At 46.2% G+C, this 23437-nt stretch overlaps 1 protein-coding gene across 1 annotated transcript in view; it reads right to left on the bottom strand.

The window, feature by feature from the left end:
• Positions 1–11345, bottom strand: part of LOC311247380 (bromodomain adjacent to zinc finger domain protein 2B-like) — a 74767-nt gene extending 63422 nt beyond the window's left edge. The window contains 5 exon segments of the mRNA XM_084337757.1: positions 6820–7440; positions 8107–8331; positions 8885–9063; positions 10243–10407; positions 11182–11345. Of these exon segments, the coding sequence (XP_084193883.1) occupies positions 6820–7440; positions 8107–8331; positions 8885–9063; positions 10243–10407; positions 11182–11227 (1236 nt within the window). The 5' untranslated portion in view covers positions 11228–11345.
• Between the last annotated feature and the right edge of the window lie 12092 nt (positions 11346–23437).

Here is a 23437-nt window from a genome sequence, read left to right on the forward strand (position 1 = left end):
GAGAATATCACTTTTTGATTTAAGCAAGACCGAAATCATCCAGAGACACAGTTTGCCAGCTCAAGCAATTCTTGATCTACTCGATGAAATCAAGGATGATATTGAGCCAGTCACCCACAGATCCCATGCAATCTTATTTATTATTTAAATGTTGTTATTTAACGTTCCCCAATGTTGTCAGCGCTATTAATTGATTGATTTTGTAACGAGATTTAGATTTTGCATCATGCTGCAATTGTATTTGTGTTATGCATTGCTCTTGCTGCTTGTTTTATTATGTCTTTATTATGTAAATCACATTGAACTGCAAGCCACATTTGGCATCTTAAAAAGACGGTTTAGATGCCTGGATCGTAGCGTGGGGCAATGCTATAGTCCCCCCAAAGCACATCACTCCTTTGGGTGCTTGGTTAGGTAATAATCACAATAAAGAGAATAGAACCTGCACACTCATTATGCTCCATAATAAACTTTTAATTTATAACGTTTCGTCAGGTCCATGAGAAGTAGACGCTGGAAAGACGGTCAATGAAACGTGTATTAGTGTGGGTGACCCCCCCTCTGCCCCCAAGTGACACTGGCACAATGACACTGACTGCACTGCACTAGTCCTTACTGGAACTCTGCACTCTTCACTTTATATATATATATGTATTTTATTGATTAATCCTCCACTGCACTGTTTCTTGTCCTGTGTCTGTGTTGGTGTTGTCGTTTACTGTGAAAAAAGAAAGGAAAAAATGCATACACTATTGCTGCAACAATTACCAATGTGTTTTTACACAAATGGCTTAATAAAGGAATCTGAATCTGAATCATCTATACTCTTTATTATTCTTTATTTATTCCGCCGATTTTTGTCTGCTAACTCCTCCCAGAGCTTTCGCACCACATACACGTACGTGTAAGGTATCAAATGGCCGCCTTGGTCCAACTCGAGTTGCTAATTACTTTTTGGAAAGTTTCACTGCACCGTTTGGCTACAAGGCGACTTTAAACGGGACATTTTGGTCCATAAGGAATGAATGGCAGAACTAGAGTGTAGAAGCTGCATTTTTTTGTTTTACCATCACCTTTTGTAAATTGCGACAGTGATCTCAATTTTGGACGTAGATAATAAAAACAACACATCAAAACGATGACACGACTGTGCCCTCGCTCACAAAAGAAAAATAAATGGAATTGGACATTTCTATTTCAACTTATGACCATTTCTTTGAAAGTCATGCTCCACATAGACACGAATGGGCTCTCCACTCTAGCTAAAATCAGATTTTTTACCGTTCCTTCCCTTGTTTTCCGATCGCCACCCAGGCCACAATTGTCGACGGAATTACACAATATCGCACAAAACCCTTCACATAACCCTTCAAGTGCTCATATTAAGGTCACACTCACCTTTCCTTTCCATTTCATTTTGTGGATGTGTTGTTTAGTCTATCTGTCTGAACAGGACAGATGATCCTGTTTCAAGATGCACAATGAGATCTTCTGAGAGAATTGTTGAATAGATACACAAATGTTCTAGAATGTTCTATTATGACATCATAATCAGTAGGGATATCCTCTTTCATTGGTCTATGTTGACCACGCCCTCATGGTTCGGCTCCTCCCCCTTCAGGGGATTAACCCTTGATCCTTAGGCCGCTCCCCCTTTTTGTATCTTTTGAACGTTTGTCGTAGAGACTTGCGGGTTGTGCTATTGTACTCAGTAGGGATATCCTCTTTCATTGGTCTATGTTGACCACGCCCCCATGGTTCGGCCCCTCCCCCTTCAGGGGACCCTTGATCCTTAGGCCACGACACCTTTTTGTATCTTTTGAACCGTTTGTCGTAGAGACTTGCGGGTTGTGCCATTGTACTCAGTAGGGATATCCTCTTTCATTGGTCTATGTTGACCATGCCCCCATGGTTCGGCCCCTCCCCTTTTGTGTATCCTTTGAATTCATTGGTGGATGTTAGCCATGACCTCTATACAGTGGGTTAACCCTTTAACTATACCACTTACATTAGACACCCGAGCAACCACCTAGAAACACCCTAGCAACCAGCTATAATACCCTAGCAACCACCTAGAAACACCCTAGCAACCACCTAGAAACACCCTAGCAACCACCTAGAAATACCCTAGCAACCACGTAGAAACACCCTAGCAACCACCTATAACACCCTAGCAACCACCTATAACAACCTAGCAACCACCTATAACACCCTAGCAACCACCTAGAAACACCCTAGCAACCACCTAGAAACACCCTAGCAACCACCTATAACACCCTAGCACCCACCTAGAAACACCCTAGCAACCACATAGAACACCCATAGCAACCACCTAGAAATACCCTAGCAACCACCTATAAACACCCTAGCAACCACCTATAACACCCTAGCAACCACCTAGAAACACCCTAGCAACCAGCTAGAAACACCCTAGCAACCAGCTATAACACCCTAGCAACCACCTAGAAACCCCCTAGCAACCACCTAGAAACACCCTAGCAATCAGCTATAACACCCTAGCAACCACCTAGAAACACCCTAGCAACCAGCTATAACACCCTAGCAACCACCTCTTTTGTAACTTTTGAACCGTTTGTCATAAAGACAATACAGACCCTCTCCCGTTGGCCGGCGGTGCACAGGCATCATCCACACTTTCACAATTTCCCCTGCGGAATTGTCTAGTTAGTATTATTATATATATAGAGTATATGATAATGTGGGTTCTATTCTCTTAATTAACTAAATTAAATACAACTTTCTCACTGGCACAGTGCCTAACTTCGGTCTAAAGATTCAGCACCATGGACAGGTCTGCTCAAAATAATTTATTTGGAGATGCAATGACGAAAGATAGTGACAAAAACAAAGGATGCAATGTGTCATGAAAATACTGATTAAGCAAGCTCTAATCATTACAAAATAAACTAAATACAACACGAAATAAACTAAATACAAAATTTTTATCAATTATATCAGGCGGAGAACTGAGAAATTCAGCACTACTAATTATTACTGTTATTTCAGAACACTGCCTATTGAATAACATGACAAATGAGTGTGAGTGAAAAAAGCCATGAGTGTTTGAGAGGTTATTTACCTAACAAAAAAAATGCTTCAAATATTTGCATGAATAGAACAATTAGATTGGACATTTGATTATGTATGTCATCATGTAGCACAAGCACAAAACGGAAATAAGTTTGGCATCTAACCCATTATTATTTATTTATCCCAAATTAACATTCTGAAGGCCCGTCTGCAGGCAGTCGGCCCTGTGCATGACATAGACATTAACAGCTGTCTATTATAATCACATTTAACATTTTAAGCATTTTATGAGCAAATTCAATTCGTTAGATTGGACATTTGAAAACGGTCTCGAATGGCCAAAACATGTCTGGAGATTATAGCTTGCTAACGTTACCAATTAAATTGAAATACCAATTTTTCCACCAGTTAACCTGAAAGGCGTGCTGATCAGCAGTAATGCAACGTCATGATTGTCGATTGATGGGAGTATCGATAAACTAATTTGTTTGTGTAGTCTATATTAAGCAGCACATATAAATGACTAACTAACTTAGTTAATTAATAACTAACATAAATAGCATGGTAATAATAATACGTAGGTTATTGATCAATAAATGTATTGATAAATAAATTTATATTACAAATGATACACCAGTAGAAGTCATGTTATTTCCTCATTGCGAACTTGATTGTCGCTCGAAAATCTCCTGCTGTGTGGGTTCTCTCATTCATAACAATGGAAGCCATAACAATCTATCGGTCGCCTGGCAAAAATTGCACGCCATTTGCATTGGATTTAAGAGCTTCCCCTCTCCCTCATTTTGGGTTTATTTCCCCCCCTTCCGGATATCTGCCAACATATCTGCACAGCTATGGGCACAGCTATGGGCGTGTTTGCGCTAGTATCTCATCCGCGCAATATCTTTAGTGAATCGGTTGCAAAGACGGAAGCCGATATCACACACTAATCGCGCGCAGTTAAGGGTGCTATTAGCGCTGTGAAATCGATTCTTTGTGAATTCTCCCCTTAGACTACTAGCCAACAGCTTAGTGCAGTGCCATTTTTATTATGCTAGTGTAGCCTGGTTTGGGGGGCTGTCCATTTCATTAACACATTCTGCGCCATAAACGAGTTAACTCGTTATTGGCCGCCATGCGTTGAGCGCCAGAAACGAGTTAACTAGTTTTTGGGATCGTTATTTCATTTATCTGAGCCGGGCGGGCGGGGTTTAAATACTCGGGCGAACCAGTTCTATACAACGGTGGCATCGAGCAGTAACTCTGCCCGCCCGTCATTGTGAACCGGTCGGTAGTGTGGTACGGACCTCCACGAGCATTATTTGGAATTGCGATCAGATATTTGGATTATCTCTTTTGCATTACATCAGATACAAGGTAAGAAGATTATATATAAATTTTATCGTTGATCTGACATTTATTTCTACTGCGATCACAGCTATATGTGTGGACCGTGTATGGCTGTTTACCGTTGGCTGCGGTGGAGGTGGGGGGGGGGGGGAACGCCCCGCTATGACGGTCATTTCATGTATGGAAGAGGAGACATAATAGTGATAATCTAGCGTTGATTTCAGGATGATTAGATAATCAGCCGAAAAATTACAACATGATGACTGGATTACAGTAAAGCGCCTTTTTCCTGGTATTACTGAAAAACACCCAAACCATACTCTATTCAAAACGGTATAAAACGGAAATGTACAGATGAAAAAACAATCTGACTTGGGCATGTTGACTAGAAGCAACTCACTGAGACCCGACGGCGTTATTAGACCCATAGATATAATATAAGATATATTTTAAGCACTCGCAAATGTCACAGTCTAAAACTATATCCATTGAATAAAGACCTGGCGATGAATGGGGTATCAGCGCCCCCTGGTGCTGGCGGTCAATGTGTTAAAGAAGAAACTACAGGTGTCACAGAAAAAGCTGATATATCTTAGCAACTATTTGCTTAGTGTTAGGGAATCACACAGGCACAGAACCAGATTGGACCACAATGTATCCTTGATAGTTGTAGGATGCATGACTTGTTGTAACATGTACTGTATTTTAATAATTGTCAAATAAACTAAACTAAATTAAACAAGGAATCCTTTTCAATTAGTTTTATGAAGAAAAGCTAAATAATTGTATTGTTTTGCATAACTTGTGGCTCTGAAATAAAAGAGAATTGCGAACCCAGTTCACGTGTAATCGAACTGAATCATTACACCCCTAATATCTAATCACATTAGATAATGTAATGTGTAGAATGAAAACTATGCACATCTAAGACATATATCTATAGAATTATTCTGGTCGCCAGTAAAAAAGTATGAAAAAATGGCTAAGAATCACACATGTGGGTTAATGTGATACACAATATTTTTGTGATGGAAAAATTTACATTATGCTTTGAGACTCAATACAGACTTATTTGATAAAGGTCGGAAAGGATGGATTAAGTATATAATTCCGTACAGAACAGATTTAATGTGAAACAGCACAGTATCTGTATAGGGAGGTTTTAGTCTGACGTCACTTTAGTTTCCCGCACGGTCCACCCGTATAGGGATTTATCATTGGGAAAATGTATTATTGGCTATTGTAATAATTCTACCTCATGAACATTGGCAAGCTTTCCATTTTTGCACAAAATGAGATCCCTTCTATCACTAACATTATTGTTTAAGCCTTTTTGGTTGAAATAAAGTTAGTTATAAGGTTGTTAAGTTTTTCGTTAAAAAATAACTACACCTGCGGTCAGGTGGCGTAGCGGAGATTGTGCTCGTCACCAATGCAAGAGGCTGCGGTCTCGACTCCCGGAGAGTCAGCATTGCCTTGGCTTGGGCTGATCGCTATACTAACTCGTTTGGCTGAGTTAGGGGGAGGGAAGCCGTAGGTGGGTCCTGGGCGTTGTGGACAGAGACCCCTACAGTTCGGTCGGGGCGCCTGCTCAGCGAGGGTAGGATCTGGAGAAAGGTAGTGTGACCTTCCACACGTTACACTCTCCCGGTGAGAATCTGCGCTGCCAGGCTGGCTGCCGGCTGGCTGCACATGTGTCGGAGGAAAACATGTGACAGTCTCCGGCCTCCCGGACCAACAGTAGGGGGGAGTGCGCAACAACCAGGAAGGGGGTTGGGAATTAGCATAACGACTAACAGTGGGATGGGAGAAAAATCGGAAAAAAGGAGGGGGAAAAAGATAATAAAATAAAAAATAAAATAAAAATAACTACACTTACCAGTACTGTCGTTCAGTGCTGTCGCCTAATACACATCACAGCCATTGTGTAGTTCCTCAGTGAACGAAAACATAAATGTTGTTATTTTGCTACCTTTACGATTAATTGCTAATTTGTTCATGTTGAGCTATAGATTGTGGATGAATACACACAGAAAGGTACACCATGCCAATGTTCTATTTGTTTTAAACAGGAAGATTTAGAAATGTGTCCATTGGAAATACATTGCGATTTCAAGAGGGGTGGACCGCGCAGGAAACAGCAATGACGTAACCACTACACCTCCCTATTGTAAGCTCCCTAGTGCTCTGCTGCACACACACACACACAATTCTTCCCTTTTATTCATAACATTTCTTTGTTCATCTTGACTTGTTTTGTCTGTTCTTGTGTATGGTATCAAAAAAACTAAAATGTACAATATCTGGTGCCTTGTACCTGCGGAATATAATGCAAATAAACAAGAAATATATATCATTTATTTTAAAGAAAGAAAAAAAGAAAGGGTCCCTCTGCGAGACCCAGAGGATTGGGCTCACCTGTTTGAGCCTGAACTCGTTGATCTGTGCCAGCGAGGCCTCCAGCAGCCTCCTCTTGTTGCCTTTGACCCCGCCAGACGCAGGGTGCCGGGGGGGCTTCAGCAAAGACCTCTGGGGACTGGTTATGGGCGAGGTCAGAGCGAAGGGCTTCGGGGAGGTGGACAGGGGGAGGGTGGAGTGGGGCAGAGAGGGGACAGAGAGAGGCCTGGGGGAGGAGCAGAGGGACAGCGGCACGTGTTGAGGAGAGGAGGAGGAGGGCAGCAGTTTTGGTGGTTTAGGAGAGCCGTTGCCGGGGATGGCCTTGGGGGAGGTGGTGGGGGAGGACTCCCGGCGGGGGTGAGTGAGGAGGGCCAAGGGCTTGGAGCTGGCAGCCAGCCCCGTGGACTGGATGACACTCAGGTGCTGCTGCAGGCCCTCCACCAGGGGCCGAGAGCTGTGGAGGGCCAGGGGGGAGGTCTGGGAGAGGGCGGGAGGGGAACAGGGTAAGGGCATGAGGGTTGGGGCGTTGGAGAGGTGGCTGTGCCTGTGGGTCTGGCTGCCTCTCTTGCCCTGGGACTCTGTGGAGGGGACCCCCGGGTGAGCTCTGTCTGTCTTTCCGTTGCCACCACTTGGTGTCAAGACCTGGGGAGGGAGGGGAGGAAGACCCTGTTAGCTTCAGAATGTAACTTAACCCGCTGGTAACACTGTCCTCTTCTAAAGACATTATTAGTCAGCTCAATAGTCATAGGAATTTATTGACTAATTGACCTATCCCAAACGCCACCCTCTGTCCTTGATCCTCCAATCACTACAGTTGTGTGTAAATCTGTGAAATTGCACCTCCCACACGATTGTCCGGCAAATTAACGCAATGGTGCAGAATAAGGTCTTGTGCTTATTAAAAAACAAAAACATATTTGTGAACATTTGAGTGACGCAAATGAGAGATTAGCTGGGAAAAAAAACAATTGTGTTTGTGCATAGATCACTAGATTTATCAACTTCAAATGCTGGTGGCTTAATGGTCAATAGCGATGATGGTGGCATAATGTCCAATAGCGAACATTAAATACTTAACCTGCAAACATAAGACATGTTCTGACAGCACAATATTGATATAACTGAGATGAGATTCGCTCTGGGATTTTCTTTTTATGCATAACGGTATATCAACGACAACATGAGGTTCACTATGGCATTAAACAGGTTCCAGAGAGCTGTAGACCAGTGTAGGGCGGTACTAGCCAATCAGAGGCAGAGTATGGGGGTCTACTTCAAGGGGGGTATTACTGTAATATCTCTCTTTACCTTCATCTTTTTCTTTGCCCTCTTCTCCTTCTCAGAGTCCGACACCTCACTCTGCTTGTCATCATCATCGTCATCATCATCATCATCGTCGTCATCATCATCATCGTCATCTTCAGCGAGGTCCTCCAAGTCGCTGCTGAGGGACCCGTCGCTGGAGCTGTCCGAGGACGTGCCCGATTCACTGATGCTCATCCCGGAGGCGTCTGCCGGCTTCTTACGAGGCTTCTGGGTCGGAAGGGGAAAACGACGAATCAGCTTAATCATAATCATAATCAAATTTATTTATAGGGCCCGACAACACACGTTAATGTCCCCATGGGCCGTACACGTCTTCTTTAAACAAGTCAAGAAGAAAACATAACAATAAGTCAAGAACAGAACAAGAACACCATAAGGTCCAAACATTTTTAGATGAAATGCAAATAAATGAAAGAATGCAAGCACTCCCAGACATACCCCACGCGAAGGTAAGGAAAAACTCACTAAAACCTAACAATAGGGAAAAAAGCTCCACAGGCAGTGTGGAGGAGAGAAACCTTAGAAGGGCCATTCAAGGGGGGATCTCCCTTCTTAGATGTTGGTGATAGTAGTGTTGCAGCTTGACTGATATCACTATGTGTGTGTGTGTGTGTGTGTGTGTGTGTGTGTGTGTGTGTGTGTGTGTGTGTGTGTGTGCGTGTGTGTGTGTGTGTGCGTGTGTGCGTGCGTGCGTGCGTGCGTGCGTGCAGTGTGTATGACGCTGTGTCGCAAGTTAGCCTCTACCTTCCTCAGTACTGACCTTGTCTTTAGGTTTGTGGGGCTGTTTTTCCACCATCTCTGCTGGGTTCTTCAGGGGGCTGCTCTGGTGGCTCTTGGCCTGCTTGGGGGCCACCGATGTCGGGGACGGACTAACGCGGTGGCTCCCCGCCTGCGCGGTAGGGGAAGCAATGCCGCCGCCATTCACTGCTCCGTTCAGCCCTGGAAGGACTTAGCATGTTACTAATCAGCCCTATCTCTTCAACAGATGTAGCTGCGGACGCTAATGAAATATCTGAATGCTGAATGAAATGGGGATTGAAAATATTGATTTATGTGTCTATCTCATCAAACATGCAAGAAGCATGGCACGAGCCCAACACGAGTGGTTTACATAATAAAAGATAAATTAAAAGATACCATTAAATTAAAAGATAGAGTGAGGGGAGAAAAAAGTAGATTAACAGAATGGAAGGGAGGCAGGGCGAAAGAGAAAAGAGACGGAGAGAGAGAGGATACAAAGAGAGAGAGAGAGAGAGAGAGAGAGAGAGAGAGAGAGAGAGAGAGAGTTGAATTACTAACAGAGCTGAAGTCATTAAAAGCTTCTCAGCAGGAGAAATCTCATCCTGAGACAAAGAAAGTGGATTTAGGTGGAAGAAGAAAGAAAGGAGGAAACTATGGATGGAGATGAAAAGAAAGATGGAGAGAAGAGGGAGGGAGATGTTCCACCACCGTATTTACATGTTGTACACCTACTTGCCTCGTATGAATGTGTATGCTGCATGTGAATGAATGTTGGTGGTGGTCAGAGGGGCCGTAGGCGATGATTATTCGCCACGCTTCCGTGAGTCTGCCTCAGGGCAGCTCTGGCTGCAATTGTAGCTTACCACCACCGGTATGACTGTGTATGAACGAATAATGGACTCTGGGTGTCATGAAGAGCGCTATATAAATCCAAGCCATTATTATTATTATTATTACACGTTATACAAACGTTTGAAGGATAATGGTGTGATGGTGCAGCCATACGCCACAAACAGGAGTAAAGCCCTTGCACAGTTGGTGTTAGATGTTAGATGTTGATCTTTTCACCTTTAGGTTGAAGGTAATGTAATCAATATATGGGCCTATATTACAAGTAAATGTTGTATGAGATTATTATTTAGTTAGTAGTTAGTTAGTTAGTTAGTTAGTTAGTTAGTTAGTTAGTTAGTTAGTTAGTTAGTTAGTTAGTTAGTTAGTTAGTTAGTTAGTTAGTTTTGTACAGGTCAAGTCAATCAAGACACAATTTCTTATTAACAATCTAGTTTTCAGAGAGGTTGAAAGGAGAGCAAATGATAATCTGTTCCCTGTTTAACTGATACGGATGAATACAGTGAGTCCCTACAGGTGTGACTCTACCTTTAGCGGGGGCGCGGCCATTCTTGCTGGGTGTCCTGCTCTGGAGGGGACTGGTGCTGTGGTACTGCTGGATGTGGGGGGTGAAGAGAGGAGGGAGGCCAAGGAAAGGAGGGAGAAACGCAGCAGCTCCCCTTCCATGGGCTTCTGCTGCTCGCCACCATTCTGCTAGGAGAGGAGGGGAGAGGAGAGGAGAGACGAGGGGGAGATGAGGGGAGAGGAGAGGAGAAAAGAGGGGGAGAGGAGAGGAGAAAATAGGAGAGGAGAGAAGAGGGGGAGAGGAGGGGAGAGGAGAGAATAGGGGGAGAGGAGAGAAGAGGAGAGGAGAGAAGAGGGGCAGAGCAGAGGAGAAGAGGAGAGAAGAGGGGGAGAGGAGGGGAGAGGAGAGGAGAGAAGAGGGGGGGATGAGGGGAGAGGAGAGGAGAGAAGAGGGGGAGAGGAGAGGAGAAAATAGGAGAGGAGAGAAGATGGGGAGAGGAGGGGAGAGGAGAGGAGAGAAGGAGAGGAGAGAAGAGGGGCAAAGCAGAGGAGAGAAGAGGAGAGGAGAGAAGAGGGGGAGAGGAGGGGAGAGGAGAGAAGAGGGGGAGAGGAGAGGAGAGGCGAGAAGAGGGGGAGAGGAGAGGAGAGGAGAAGAGAGAGGAGAGGGGGAGAGATAAGAGAAGAGAAGAGAGGAAATGAGAGGAGGAGAGAAGAGAAGAGAAGAGAAGAGGGGAAGAGAGTGGAGAGGAGAGGAGGAGAGAAGAGAAGATGAGAAGAGAAGAGGAGAGGAGAGGAGAGGAGAGGAGAGGAAATGAGAGGAGGAGAGAAGAGAAGAGAAGAGAAGAGGAGAAGAGAGTGGAGAGGAGGAGAGAAGAAGAGATGAGAAGAGAGAGGAGAGGTTTAGATATACGTGTTGAAACCTATGCCACCGGTGTGTCAATACCCGTCATGCCCAGGTTCTACCTGTGAGTGCTCCTAGCTGGGGGTGGGTCGCCAGAGCAGCTGACATGCCCAGTGACCCCAGTGACCCCAGGCCTCCGAACTCCGGCCTGCCCACCCCGGCGGTGTAGAGGGCTCCGAAGGCTGGGTGGCTGACCAGAGGGAAGGCACTTGACAGGGTGGAGCCAAGGAAGGGCTGCTCCCCAGCTAAAGAAAACAGATGGCCTGACGGAAACACAAACCAAGGATGAGGCGGTGAGAACGTGTACAATCTTTTATAGATAAATAAACAAAATCTTTGTCTTTAGAAGATGTAATTTTGTCTTTATTGTCAATGTACACAAGGTAAGTAAAATGTGTCTTTTCGCATATCCCTCCTAGTTACACATACACACAGTCGCCCACACATATGCATTTCATCAGAGGTCAGAGCGCAGGGTCGCCCGCAGTGCAGCGTCCCCTGGAGCAGTTTTTGGGTTCAGTGCCTTGCTCAGGGGCACTTAGGCAGGATGGTGGGCACCGTAGATGTAATACCAGCCACCTTTCAGGCACCAGCTCACAGCTGTGATACACCCTCCTGTCTGGGCCGGGGATCGAACCAGCGACCTTCGGGTTACTGACCGGCCTATTTTACCTCTAGGGCTCTAGGCCGTCCTGCCTCCTGCTTCTTTATACATATTCATTCTATTAATATATCACTGTTGTGTTTATAAAAATAAAGATATTCCTTTATTGATCCCCCCTTTATTGATTGGGGGCAATTCAGGCATCATAGCAGCATGGGGGAGGGGGAGAGGGGAGGTACATGGCATGGTAATAGTAGACATAAATACAGGCAATAAAATTATAGTACAGTAGAAAAGTAAAAATAGGCAGTGTAAACAATATAATTAACTCTGAATATATGCATATGAGCAAGTAGGCAGTGTGATCAAAAGTGCAGCTGAGGGTCTGTATTCCATATCAGTTATATTATACATTACAATAAATGTGGTAATAGTATTACACACTAGAATCTAAATATATACTAGTAAGTAAAGTATACAGTATATAATAAGAGTAGGATCGTATACTTCTCGTATACTTCCTCAGCACTGTTTGCCAGGGTGCTCTCAGCGCCGGCTACTTGTTGTGTATATGTTGCGGTGAATGTGGTAAAATCGTGATTATACACATTTCCCGGGATTCCTGTCCCTTCACCATCAGGCTGGTAGGAGAACACACCACGGCCGCACCGGGATCCTTTTAATGAGCTCCCACGCACGCCTCCGCGACACGGTGAGTGCACATTTAGTTTTTCATGATTAATTGAAAATAATTAGGATGTCAAACACCAAACATTCACCGTGTTTCAGGAAGTGATCTCTATAAAATATATATATATATTTTTAGGTTAGGGTTAATAGGCGCGACGTCTCTGGTCAGGTTAAGGTAAGGGTTAGGTTTATAAACAAAGTGCATAAACAGATTAATTCAATCAGATTAGGACATGAACTGGTCACTGTATTAGAGATTTATGAACAGATTATTGGCTTCATAAATCTCACCTTTACCGACCTGGCGGGGAACGTGCACACAGCCCTGGAAATGTGTTTAATCACCATTTGCACTTGAAATGAGAGTCTGCTAAATGCCTAAAATGCATAATAATAATGTGGACAAAGCAATTCACCAGATGATGATGCTCAGTGGTAAGTGATCACCCCCCACCACAGCTATATTTCTCACATGCATTTTATTGAAATAAACCATATAAATCACATTAAGGATACACAGGAAATAAAGCCCATATAGGTGTCAAATACGAGCATCATCTTCTAAGAGCTACACATTGAGCACCATCTTCTAAGAGCTACACATGGAGCACCATCTTCTAAGAGCTACACACTGAGCATCATCTTCTAAGAGCCTACACATATTCGCCATCTGCGTAGCAACTCTAGACTTTGTCTTTCAAATGATACACAGACAGGTACTGTATATAGCTTTATAAGTATATACATTTGAAAAATGTGAAAAATTGTTGTAGGATGCGTCTAATTTTAAATCACCCCGGTGCGTTAAAAGTATACATTTTCTGGTGCACGTAAGTTTAATTAGCTGCATTTCCATCTGGACCCCGTCTTCCACCTAAACTCAACTCTTGAGTAAGAATTCACCCTATTGACCATATTCACAGCGGCCATGTTGGTCTTACCTGTGTGGTGGAAAGGAATCCCAACCAGAGCATGACATAATAGCAAAATGTCCGCTATGTGAATATGGTCAATAGTCACCACACACCACTGGATGTCTTTATGCTGGGTCATTGATGTCTGTTCTCCCCTCTTGCAAACTGGGCTCTGAGTCTTGATATAAGGGCTTACATAGTGTGACATTCAACATTCATCTTAAATGCTTTCCGACGCTGTAGCTAAATTGTTTAAATTTGAATGGTTTGTACACAGAAATAAATGCGATCTATATTTTATCCGGATGAGGAGGTGATGTTCGCAAAAATAAAATGTTTATCGCCATCAGCCTATACCATTCAAGAATATTCAGTAAGCCCATATGAATATAGCCTACTGTATACATAGCTGAAATATGGATTGAGGAGATTTTCTTCTTGGTGAGATAATGTATTATGTATTATGTATTATGTATTATGTATTGCGCTTGTATCAAACATCAAAGACTGCTGGTAGACAGGAATACCGGAGCCGCACAGAGCCGCGTGTCAGGAAGACATCCTGCTGAGGACATGAATGTGTCGTGTAGACTCTAGTGGGTGTGTCTCTGTTTTACAGGGTTTATCAAGGAAAGAAACAATCTTATAATCACATGGGTTTGGTTTTTATTGCCAAGAGCATTATGTCTCATCCATAACTATCTGTAGTGTGGTAGTGAAAGGGTTAACCTTCTGTAGTGTGGCAGTGAAAGGTTAACCAGACTGTAGTGTGGTATAGTGAAAGTGTTAACGTAAGGTTATGTATATAACCAAGTTCTATGAATTCTGGTGACGCTCAGCGTCAGTCTGCACTGACTTCACTTCGTGCACGTGCACTGAATAAAAAATTCCACAATGGACCTTTACATACCAACATCCGTCTGGCCACACCCCTATCCGCTTACCTTCATAAGCAGGTGTGTGGTCACCTACTCGCCTCCTTCCCAAACTTTCACCACAAGGCGAGATCAAGGGCCACAGCGCCGTCCTGACGCTGAGCGTCACCAGAATTCATAGAACTTGGTTATATACATAACCTTACGTTCTATTTCATTCTGGCCTCCGCTCAGCGTCAGTCTGCACAAGAGGAGCTGAACGGAAGCCAGAAGCTCGACAAATGTACCCCGCTGAGGCCCCCCACAACCATCAGACCGGGGAGGACCGAGCCCCCCGACCCTCCCTAATGGAGGGATACCCTCCCTATTGGAGGACGGGAGGGAGACGGATCCGACCGTGCGAAGAGGAACCCAAGCAACTCAACGCACAGGGTGAGCAGATCGTGGCTTGACCCCACGACTACGCACACGCACAACCCGCATGCCACCAGGGAACGAACGGAAGGAACAACCCTCGTTACTGCCCCCAAAATCACGGGGTCAAGAGCAAACTCAACCCCGTGGCAAGGCCGTAGCAGCGGAGTGCGAAGGAAGACCCAGACCCACTGAAGGGACTGGATCCCCTGGAAAAAGGGGGGCCCGGAGAGGTCAATGACGCCAGGCATCAAGACCCCACCAGGCGGTCACTTAGCGACACCGCCCCCCACATCGCCAGCGTATTCGGATAGGGCCCCTCCAAGAGCGGGCCCTTTCCCCCCAATAGTACACCGCCTGGCACACTGACCCTGCAACACAGGCAGTCAGCATGGCCGTAAAGCATTCAAAAGGTTAATCAACGGAAGCAGGCAGCGCACCGGGGAAACCAGGCAGCAGGCTGTAGACCCGAGCCTGGAGCACTGCAGACGAGACAGGCGCCAAAGGGGTCAACTGAAAACAGCCCCCCCGGCGGAAGGGGCGTATGCTGGCGTTGTTGCGCACCATGACAAAGCCTCCATAAAAAAAAACCCACCCAGAGGGGTCGAGGCAGAGAAGGCTGACACGATTGGCAGACGTCATGAACGTGCAGGGGCACACTCAACCGGGTAACCCGGGAGTTTACTCTGCTCCAACACACCAGGGAATCAACCACCCTCTTGGTACCACATACGGTGGTTGTTCCTATAACCCCTCAGGAAAAAAGGGGTTATCCCAGGCCTACGGTTTCAATGAAACATTACTTCGGACCGGGCCCGGCGGCTCGGGAAGCACACAGGGTTACCAGAGGAGGTCCAGAAGACCACCCCAACAGCCCCCTCTTCGCCATGCGTGAGAGAGGAGCGAAAGAAAGGAGAACCAGCCTCTTATAATAGTGCCAAGTACAACGTGTACCCAACAAAGGGTCTCCATAACGCCTAACCCCGTGACACCCGGGCCGACCCAGCATTTTTCCCCCCGAAGTCCCTCAGGGTACCAGAACAGCAGATCTGCATCCCCGGCGGACAACGGGTTAACTGACCTGGACCAGCGCGACCAGAACCAGTCCCGTGCCCTAACCACGCCGACATGCCCACTCCAGGAGAGGGGGCAGGTATGCGTGTTGATCTAAAACATGAAAAGAGGGCGCCACCCAGACGGTCCTATTTATACCGCGCTTAGTGGCCCACCCCAAGGGCGTGAGACCCCTCTACCTATGTTCTGATCTATTCCGTTAACATCCCCCAGATATGAACGAGAATCCGTTGAGACCCAGTAACAGGCTCTCGGAAGAGGAAAAAATCCCCCATCCCAGTTGCCCTATAAAAACGCTGTTTTAATAACAAGCAACCAAGGCGTACTAGCCTCCCGCATGATTCTTAACAGAAACACCCCGAGCCAGCACTATATATGCGTCGGGACCCAAAACATATCAATGGACAGTCTAACCAGACCCCACATTGATCCTTCAAGGCGCCTGGGAGAACGACAAGAAGGTTGTCGTGCTTCATATTCTCCACTCTTTTTTATTAAAAAAGAAAGAAACACCGACTGACATGAATCCCACGTGACGCAGCCGAGGGTAATTTTTTTTAACATTTTTACATCCCGCCACCCTCACCACAGAGGAGAGACGGAACTCCTCAGAGAGACTTCCCACGTGAGCCATAGATTGAAAAGTCACGGTAACATTGAGTCATGTGACCAACCGACTCAAGTTACACGTATATTGAGCGTAGTAGAACAGTAAGTTCCTACGCTCTGCCCCGACAACTTGACAACAACAGACCCTACATACGGGTCTAAACTCACGGAAGCCGTCGTCCAATAGAAACGTGCCTAGTGACGTTTGCTATGACGGGGGGAAACCCAAGACTCAATCGCCTGTGATAGGTGCGGAGTCTGGGAAACCCTTCCCCCCCCGCCCGTGCCAAGCTGCCTAACAGCTTGACCCTGACCGAATGAAAAGAGAGTCCCAGAAACCCCCTGACCAATCAGAAGAGGGAAAGAGGGGTTTATCCGGTACCCCCTCGCAAGCCCAACCCTCGCATATGACAACAGCCATATGATACCTTCAGTAGCAATGCCAATGAATAGCGCAAGCTAATTCAATGCACGCTAGCCACAGACACATCTGTGAACAGGGTTTATAGCAAGGCCAAGTTGTGTATGTGTGAACCCGACACCCGTATCTATGTTGTAAGACACCGAAAATCTGATAGAGAGAGAGAGCGGCTGAGCCGTGATACGTTTTCATACGAGCATTACTGCAAACCAACACAATAGTGTTGCAGCTCAATATCACTGTTTAAGCAACAGAGCACACAACTAACCTCTACCTTTATGTGAAGATTCAGGTCGAGGCAGAAAAAACCCCTTTTCAAACGAGTGTAGGCTGCAGGCCTTGCTTAAGCTCTAACATGAAAGTAACGTCTAGCCCTCCTATCAAACCCATACTAGCTTCACACGTTGCATCCCCATCATATGTTTGGTGAATAAACACACAGTTTGTTAACAAAAAATACAGTCCCTCCTTAGGAGGGACTCTTTATTTTTCAACAAAATCATAGTGGGGCCGGGAAGGGAACAGGGGGGGACCACAGAGGGAAAAAGTCAATGAACTTAGCGACGCCTGCCACGAGTCGCTCAGGGTTTTCCACCCCGGGGAGCCCCGGAGGGACGGTAAACGATCGGCGGCTGGTCTCGACGATCCCTACCGTCACCTCCGGGCGTAGATGGGCCGGCTGCAGTGGCGGAGGCGCCCTCTCTTCTCCTGGCCTTCTTCGCCGAAGGTCCAGCAGTGGCGGTGGTAGCAGCGGCGGCCATGGCGGAGGAACCTCGACGACGCGGCGGCCGTCTGACTGCACCGGCAACATCGGGCGGGGGGAAATGAGGCTGGAGCACGGAGCGCTCCTCCTGCATCTCCCTGCAGGTTGAGGTCATCAGCTGCAGTGCCGACCCGAATAGTCCAGCCTCGGAGAGGGGTGCCGTCAGAAGGGGAGTCCTCTTCTTCTCCGGCACACGCGCCTGCTCCAGCCAAAGGTGGCGCTGGATCAGAGTGGCCAGGGCGCGCACTTTCCCAGCGGCTATAGCCTGCGGCTGATCATGTTGTAAATCAGTCAGCTCCGTGCCGCCCGTCAATATCTTGGACATGAATCTCGCCAGCTGCGCGATGTTGGAAGTGGCAGCTAGAGATTGTGTCCCGGAGTCACTCCAAAACGCCAACCGCCTCGCTGATTTCCCTTGGGGAACCGGCTTCCGTAACGGCTCCCACACCACCTCAGGACAAAGGAGCGCCGCCATCGGCCTATCAAGCCGTGGCACGCCCTCCTTCATGCCGTCTACCAAACCCACCACCCGCGTGACTTGCACGTAGGCGGGAGTAAGGCCCATGATGTGGGAGACCACCTGTCCCTGACGGACGTAGGCCGCCATTGAAGGGAAAAATGGGTAGACAACGTCCACCCCTCTCACCGGGCGACGTTGCCATAGATGACCTATGAGATCGTCAGGAACAGGCAGTGGCTGCGGCTGCGGCAGCGGCACGCCGTTTGCAACTGCCGCCGCCGCCATGAGCTCGGGGAACAAAGCACGCAGTTCCCCCTGCATACTTTCCCCCTCCGAGCCCACGTCCCTCACATGCAGCAGACTACTGGTTAAGGAGCCACATTCTGATGTGGCTGATAGCAGGGCATCCCGCCGCCGAGTCGGAGGTTCTAACCCAACATCTGCGGACGAGGAACCCCAAGGAGACATCTCACCCCCCTCCAGTGTTACCTGGACGGGCGGGACACATGTCTCCACCGGGCCTTCAAACAAGAACCCGTCCGCCTCTATCATGTAGTCCTCTGTTTCCATCGGCCATGTAGAGACAGACGCATCCTCATCCGGCTCCAGCAACTCACCAAAACCAGGCCGTTCGAGTCTGCAAGCCACCATCTTGCAGCGGGAGCGAGCTGACGCAAAAAGTTTGCGTCTCAAATCCCCCGCAACCAAAGGCGCTGGCTGCCCAACAGCGGACGACTCCCCGGAAGCAGAGGAACCAGAGCCGGAACCAGGCCATCGCACAGGAGACGGCTCTAGTGCACCAGCTCCTTGGAGAGGCAAACTACCCATCGGACACCTACCGGGCGTGGCTGCCGACCACGAGAGAGGCCTCAACCCCGCTCCAAGACGCACGACAGAGGCGGCAATGGAGAACCACTGGTGAAGAGTGGCGTTGCGAGCGCGACCCTCCGAGGTAGACATTATGACTTAGCTTTTTTCTTTTGAAATATATGAGAGAAGAAAAAAGCAAGAAAAAATTTAAACACGTATCAACTTTCTTCAACTAACAACCTCGTCAAGTGTGGGTATCTACCGAAGGCACTTCCTTGTGGTGAAAGTGAAGAAGGAGGCGAGTAGGTGACCACACACCTGCTTATGAAGGTAAGCGGATAGGGGTGTGGCCAGATGTTGGTATGTAAAGGTACATTGTGGAATTTTTTATTCAGTGCACGTGCACGAAGTGAAGTCAGTGCAGACTGACGCTGAGCGGAGGCCAGAATGAAATAGAACCTCCTGTAGTTTGGTAGTGAAAGTGTTAACCTCCTGTAGTTTGGTAGTGAAAGTGTTAACCTCCTGCCGTGTGGTAGTGAAAGGGTTAACCTTCTGTAGTGCGGTATAGTGAAAGCGTTAACCCTTTGTAGTGTGATAGTGAAAGGGTTTAAACAGCTGTGCAGGTATGAGAAGCTTGTGTTTCGTTTTATATGATTGAGATTCATATAATAATTCATATAATAATAATCCATGTCATTTTGGCATGATCCAATGTCGATTCAAACACAATATTTATTCTCCAGTCGATTGGAGACTACGGTATACAAATACCTGCATATATACAACCGCTTCTGCCAGGTTAGAATGAAACCGTGACGAGGACTATGGGAATGTCTTGGTCTCCAGTCGGAACAAGAGTATTATATAAGCAGTACAAACTACCCTCTTTTCATGCTTTTTCTTTTTTTTGCATTCAATTTCAGCCCAGAAGAATACTTCATCAACATCATCATCATTCTGGCGTTTTCTGAGTATAATCAGCTCTGGCTGCCACGTATCGCCTCCTGCTGTAGTCAGATGCAATTTGGTCCGAGCATATTTCATGCAAATTCAATTTCTCTTCCAGGGAAGGGGAGCGAGGGCTGTGTGATGGCACGGCGTGAGCCAGGTAATACACATGCACAAAAAGTGATGACTGCAGAAAAGAAAAGTGTTGTGCACTGAGCGCATGGAAATGTCAAACCACTACACACTCGTCGCGGTCGACACAAAAACCCGTAATGGAATACAGTGTCTCGGAAACTAACAGAGTCCGAGATTTAATTATCTGGAGAGGAAGAAAGCCCCCCCCCCCCCCCCCGCATATAGACTCCTCGGTCGTATTCAACACGCAATGATTCTGGGAGGATACTTGATTGATGTTTACTGACGTACCTCTTCTTATTGGAGGTTTACTTGCAAGCGGGGAACCGGGGATCTTACGGCTCATGTGGACATTAAGGGAGCTTTCACACCTGCCTTGTATAGTCCGGTTGAACCAGAAGGTTAACCCTCTGTAGTGTGGTAGTGAAGGGGTTAACTTCTGTAGTGTGGTAGTGAAGGGGTTAATGAAATTGATTTACCTGTTTGTTGAAATGTTTCCATATTTCCAAATGTTATTTTTCATCATCATCACAAGATGATTATTTTATCTGCTGGTTCAAAATAGACAAATAATGTTGTCATACTGAACAAATACCTTACATGCATAATTGAGGTGACTGTAGCCTAGACCAGTGGTTCTCAAACTTTTTACACCAAGTACCACCTGAGAACGTAGCTGGCTCTCCAAGTACCACCATATGACCGGCGTTAAAATACAGTCTATTCAGCTATGCACAGTTCACGCAGGAGGCAAATGTATTCCTAATACCATTATTTATTGTTAACTTTTGTCAGACACAGCCACAATGTACAAAGGGATAGCACTAGAACTAGCAAACGCTTCCACACAACTCATACAATGCAAGGGGCATTGAGAACATAATAACTAACATTCTCACATAGCAAGTGAGAAAATTAAGAACAACTGTATTTCAGCAAATGTACTTAATTCTCTCTCTATCTCTCTCTCTCTCTCTCTCTCACTCTCTCTCACTCTCTCTCTCTCTCTCTCTCTCTCTCTCTCTCACACAGCAAGCAATTGTTCGTCATTCTCTCTCTCTCACACAGCAAGCAATTGTCCGTCATTCTCTCTCTCTCACACTCACACACACACACACACTGTTGAATGTTTACCCTTTAAATGCCAGTTTGTGTGATGGCATCACAAATTATTGTAAAAAAAAACACAAAAAGTAAAATATGTTCAATATATCAAATGCAAAGTAAATCTTTCTGGGGGAGATTATTACAGGCTAGGCATGTGTCAATGATTAGCAGCAACACATAATTTGATGGATTTTTTGTAATGTCAGATTTAACACCAACTCTTTTCAGAAAAGTGGGAGTATTTCATTTTTTATCTGACATTACAAAAAATCTAAAAATAAATGGTTATGATCAGGGCTGAAGTTGAATTAAAGATTTATGACTGTTTAGACTGCATTACTCTCTGTCACAGTGATCTCCTGGTTGTTCCCCACTTAGATGATCTAACTATCGCGCCGCCGCAACCAGAAACACTGGCCTGGCCTGCTTCTAAGTTCAGTGGCCTGACTGCATTTTTTTTTTTTTTTTTTTTTTTTGCTTTTTTGGAAATGTTTTCAAGTACCACCAGCAGTACCACCAAGTACCACTAGTGGTACGCGTACCACAGTTTGAGAACCACTGGCCTAGACAATAGCGCATAATTGATCACCTACAGTGAATCGGAAAATGTATAGGATTTATACCATTTGTCCAAGCCAACGTGGATATCACAAGGTTGTTTTTGTCCATATACATTCGTTAGGATTAAAAATGATGTCCAATAAAAGGCTGACCCACATGATCACATGACTTTGTTTAGGGTGTACGTTTTGTTTGGTCAATTGGCGATGTGAAACATAACTGCAACAAAAGTAACCATTTCAAACAAATTTTGGTGTGAAATTGCCCTAAAGCCTCTAACAGTGCGGCGACCAGAGAGAAACATGAGCTATGTAGCCCTTTGTGTTGCCTTCAAGGCCCCCTCTCTGCCACCAGACAGAAATATACCCGTGAATGTCATTAGAATAATATGCTGAATACGTAGAGCCTTGCCTTGCCAACGTCAGCTAGGAGATAAACGAGGAATGCAACCTCTTGAAAGGCCAGCATGGCAAGCATCCTCTCCTGCACTGGGCACTGTGGGCAGCCCCCCCCCCCCCCCCTACAACCACCACCCACCCAGCCTTACCCCCCCCCCCCCCCCCCCCCCGACGTCCTGCCCAGGCACACAAAGTGACATCTGAAAATGCCTTTTCAATATTAATGCAGGCTTCCAGTGGGGGAATAATTAAATCAGAAAATTTGAAGAGAAAGGCAGAGCAAAGAGATACCTAGGATTACCTGCTCTCTCGCTCTCTTTATCTCCCTCCCTCCCTCTCTCTCCATCCTCTCTCTCTCCCTCTCTCTCCATCCTCTCTCTCTCCCTCTCTCTCCATCCTCTCTCTCTCTCTCCTCTCTCCGTCCTCCCTCCACCCTGACTAACTGCACCACCCGCTTTTTTCATGTTTGGTTGCTGAAGGGGGATTAATTTGTTGTTTGTTGCAGTCAATCAAATTGCCACAGACAGATTTAAGTTAATTGCATCCGTGAGTTGATCCCAGAAGGAGAAAGCACTACAAGCGCCTATCAGCTTCTATTCTCAGTGATACTCATCAGTGACAAGCAGCCTATATGCAAACACTCCACCCCCTACCCAAAAACTCTGTCCTGCTCCCCTCCACAGACATGCACACACACACACACGCACGCACGCACCACACACACACACACACACACACACACACACACACACACACACACACACACACACACACACACACACACACACACACACACACACACACACACACACACACACACACACACACACACACACACACACACACACACACACACACACACACACACACACACACACACACACACACACACACACACACACACACACACACACACACACACACACACACACACAGCCCTTGTTCAATAGTGTTTTTGAGGTGTTTTCCCAAGTCCCATTGACTAAAGAACTTGAATCAATGCCATTCCATATTCTCACGATACTATACCTCTGCATTGAACGGCAAATTAGGGGCAAAATGCTACTGCCTTCACGGCAGACTAGATGGGTTCACGTTGTGCTCGTAATTTATTTTATTTAATTATTATACACTTGGATACACAGTAACAAGGTAGATGTGTCTGTGTGTGTCTTTGCCTCCAATCATCAGAGCTGAAATAATACTCAGCGCACCGACTCCAGGGACATCACACCGCGGTTAGGTTATGGTCCGCGGGGGGAACCAGGCGTCTCACATAGAGGAAGAGCGCTCGCTTGATCCTCGCGGAGCGCCGCAGAACTTCAGAGCCAACAGGCTGCCTCTCAGCGTTTCATCTGACGCTCGGTCCAAAATCGCTTATCTAGAAAATCTGAGCACGCGTAATGGCACAGAAGGATGAGAGGGATGTATAATGCATAAGGAGAAGACGCTCCTAATGGCTTATAGGGGCGTAGGAGGGCAAAAACAAGAGACATTTATTATATATTAAATTGTTTCCCCTCCTTGCTTTTCTC

This window comes from Notolepis coatsorum (assembly GCF_963971535.1).
Source record: "Notolepis coatsorum genome assembly, chromosome: 20".
NCBI lineage: Eukaryota > Metazoa > Chordata > Actinopteri > Aulopiformes > Paralepididae > Notolepis > Notolepis coatsorum.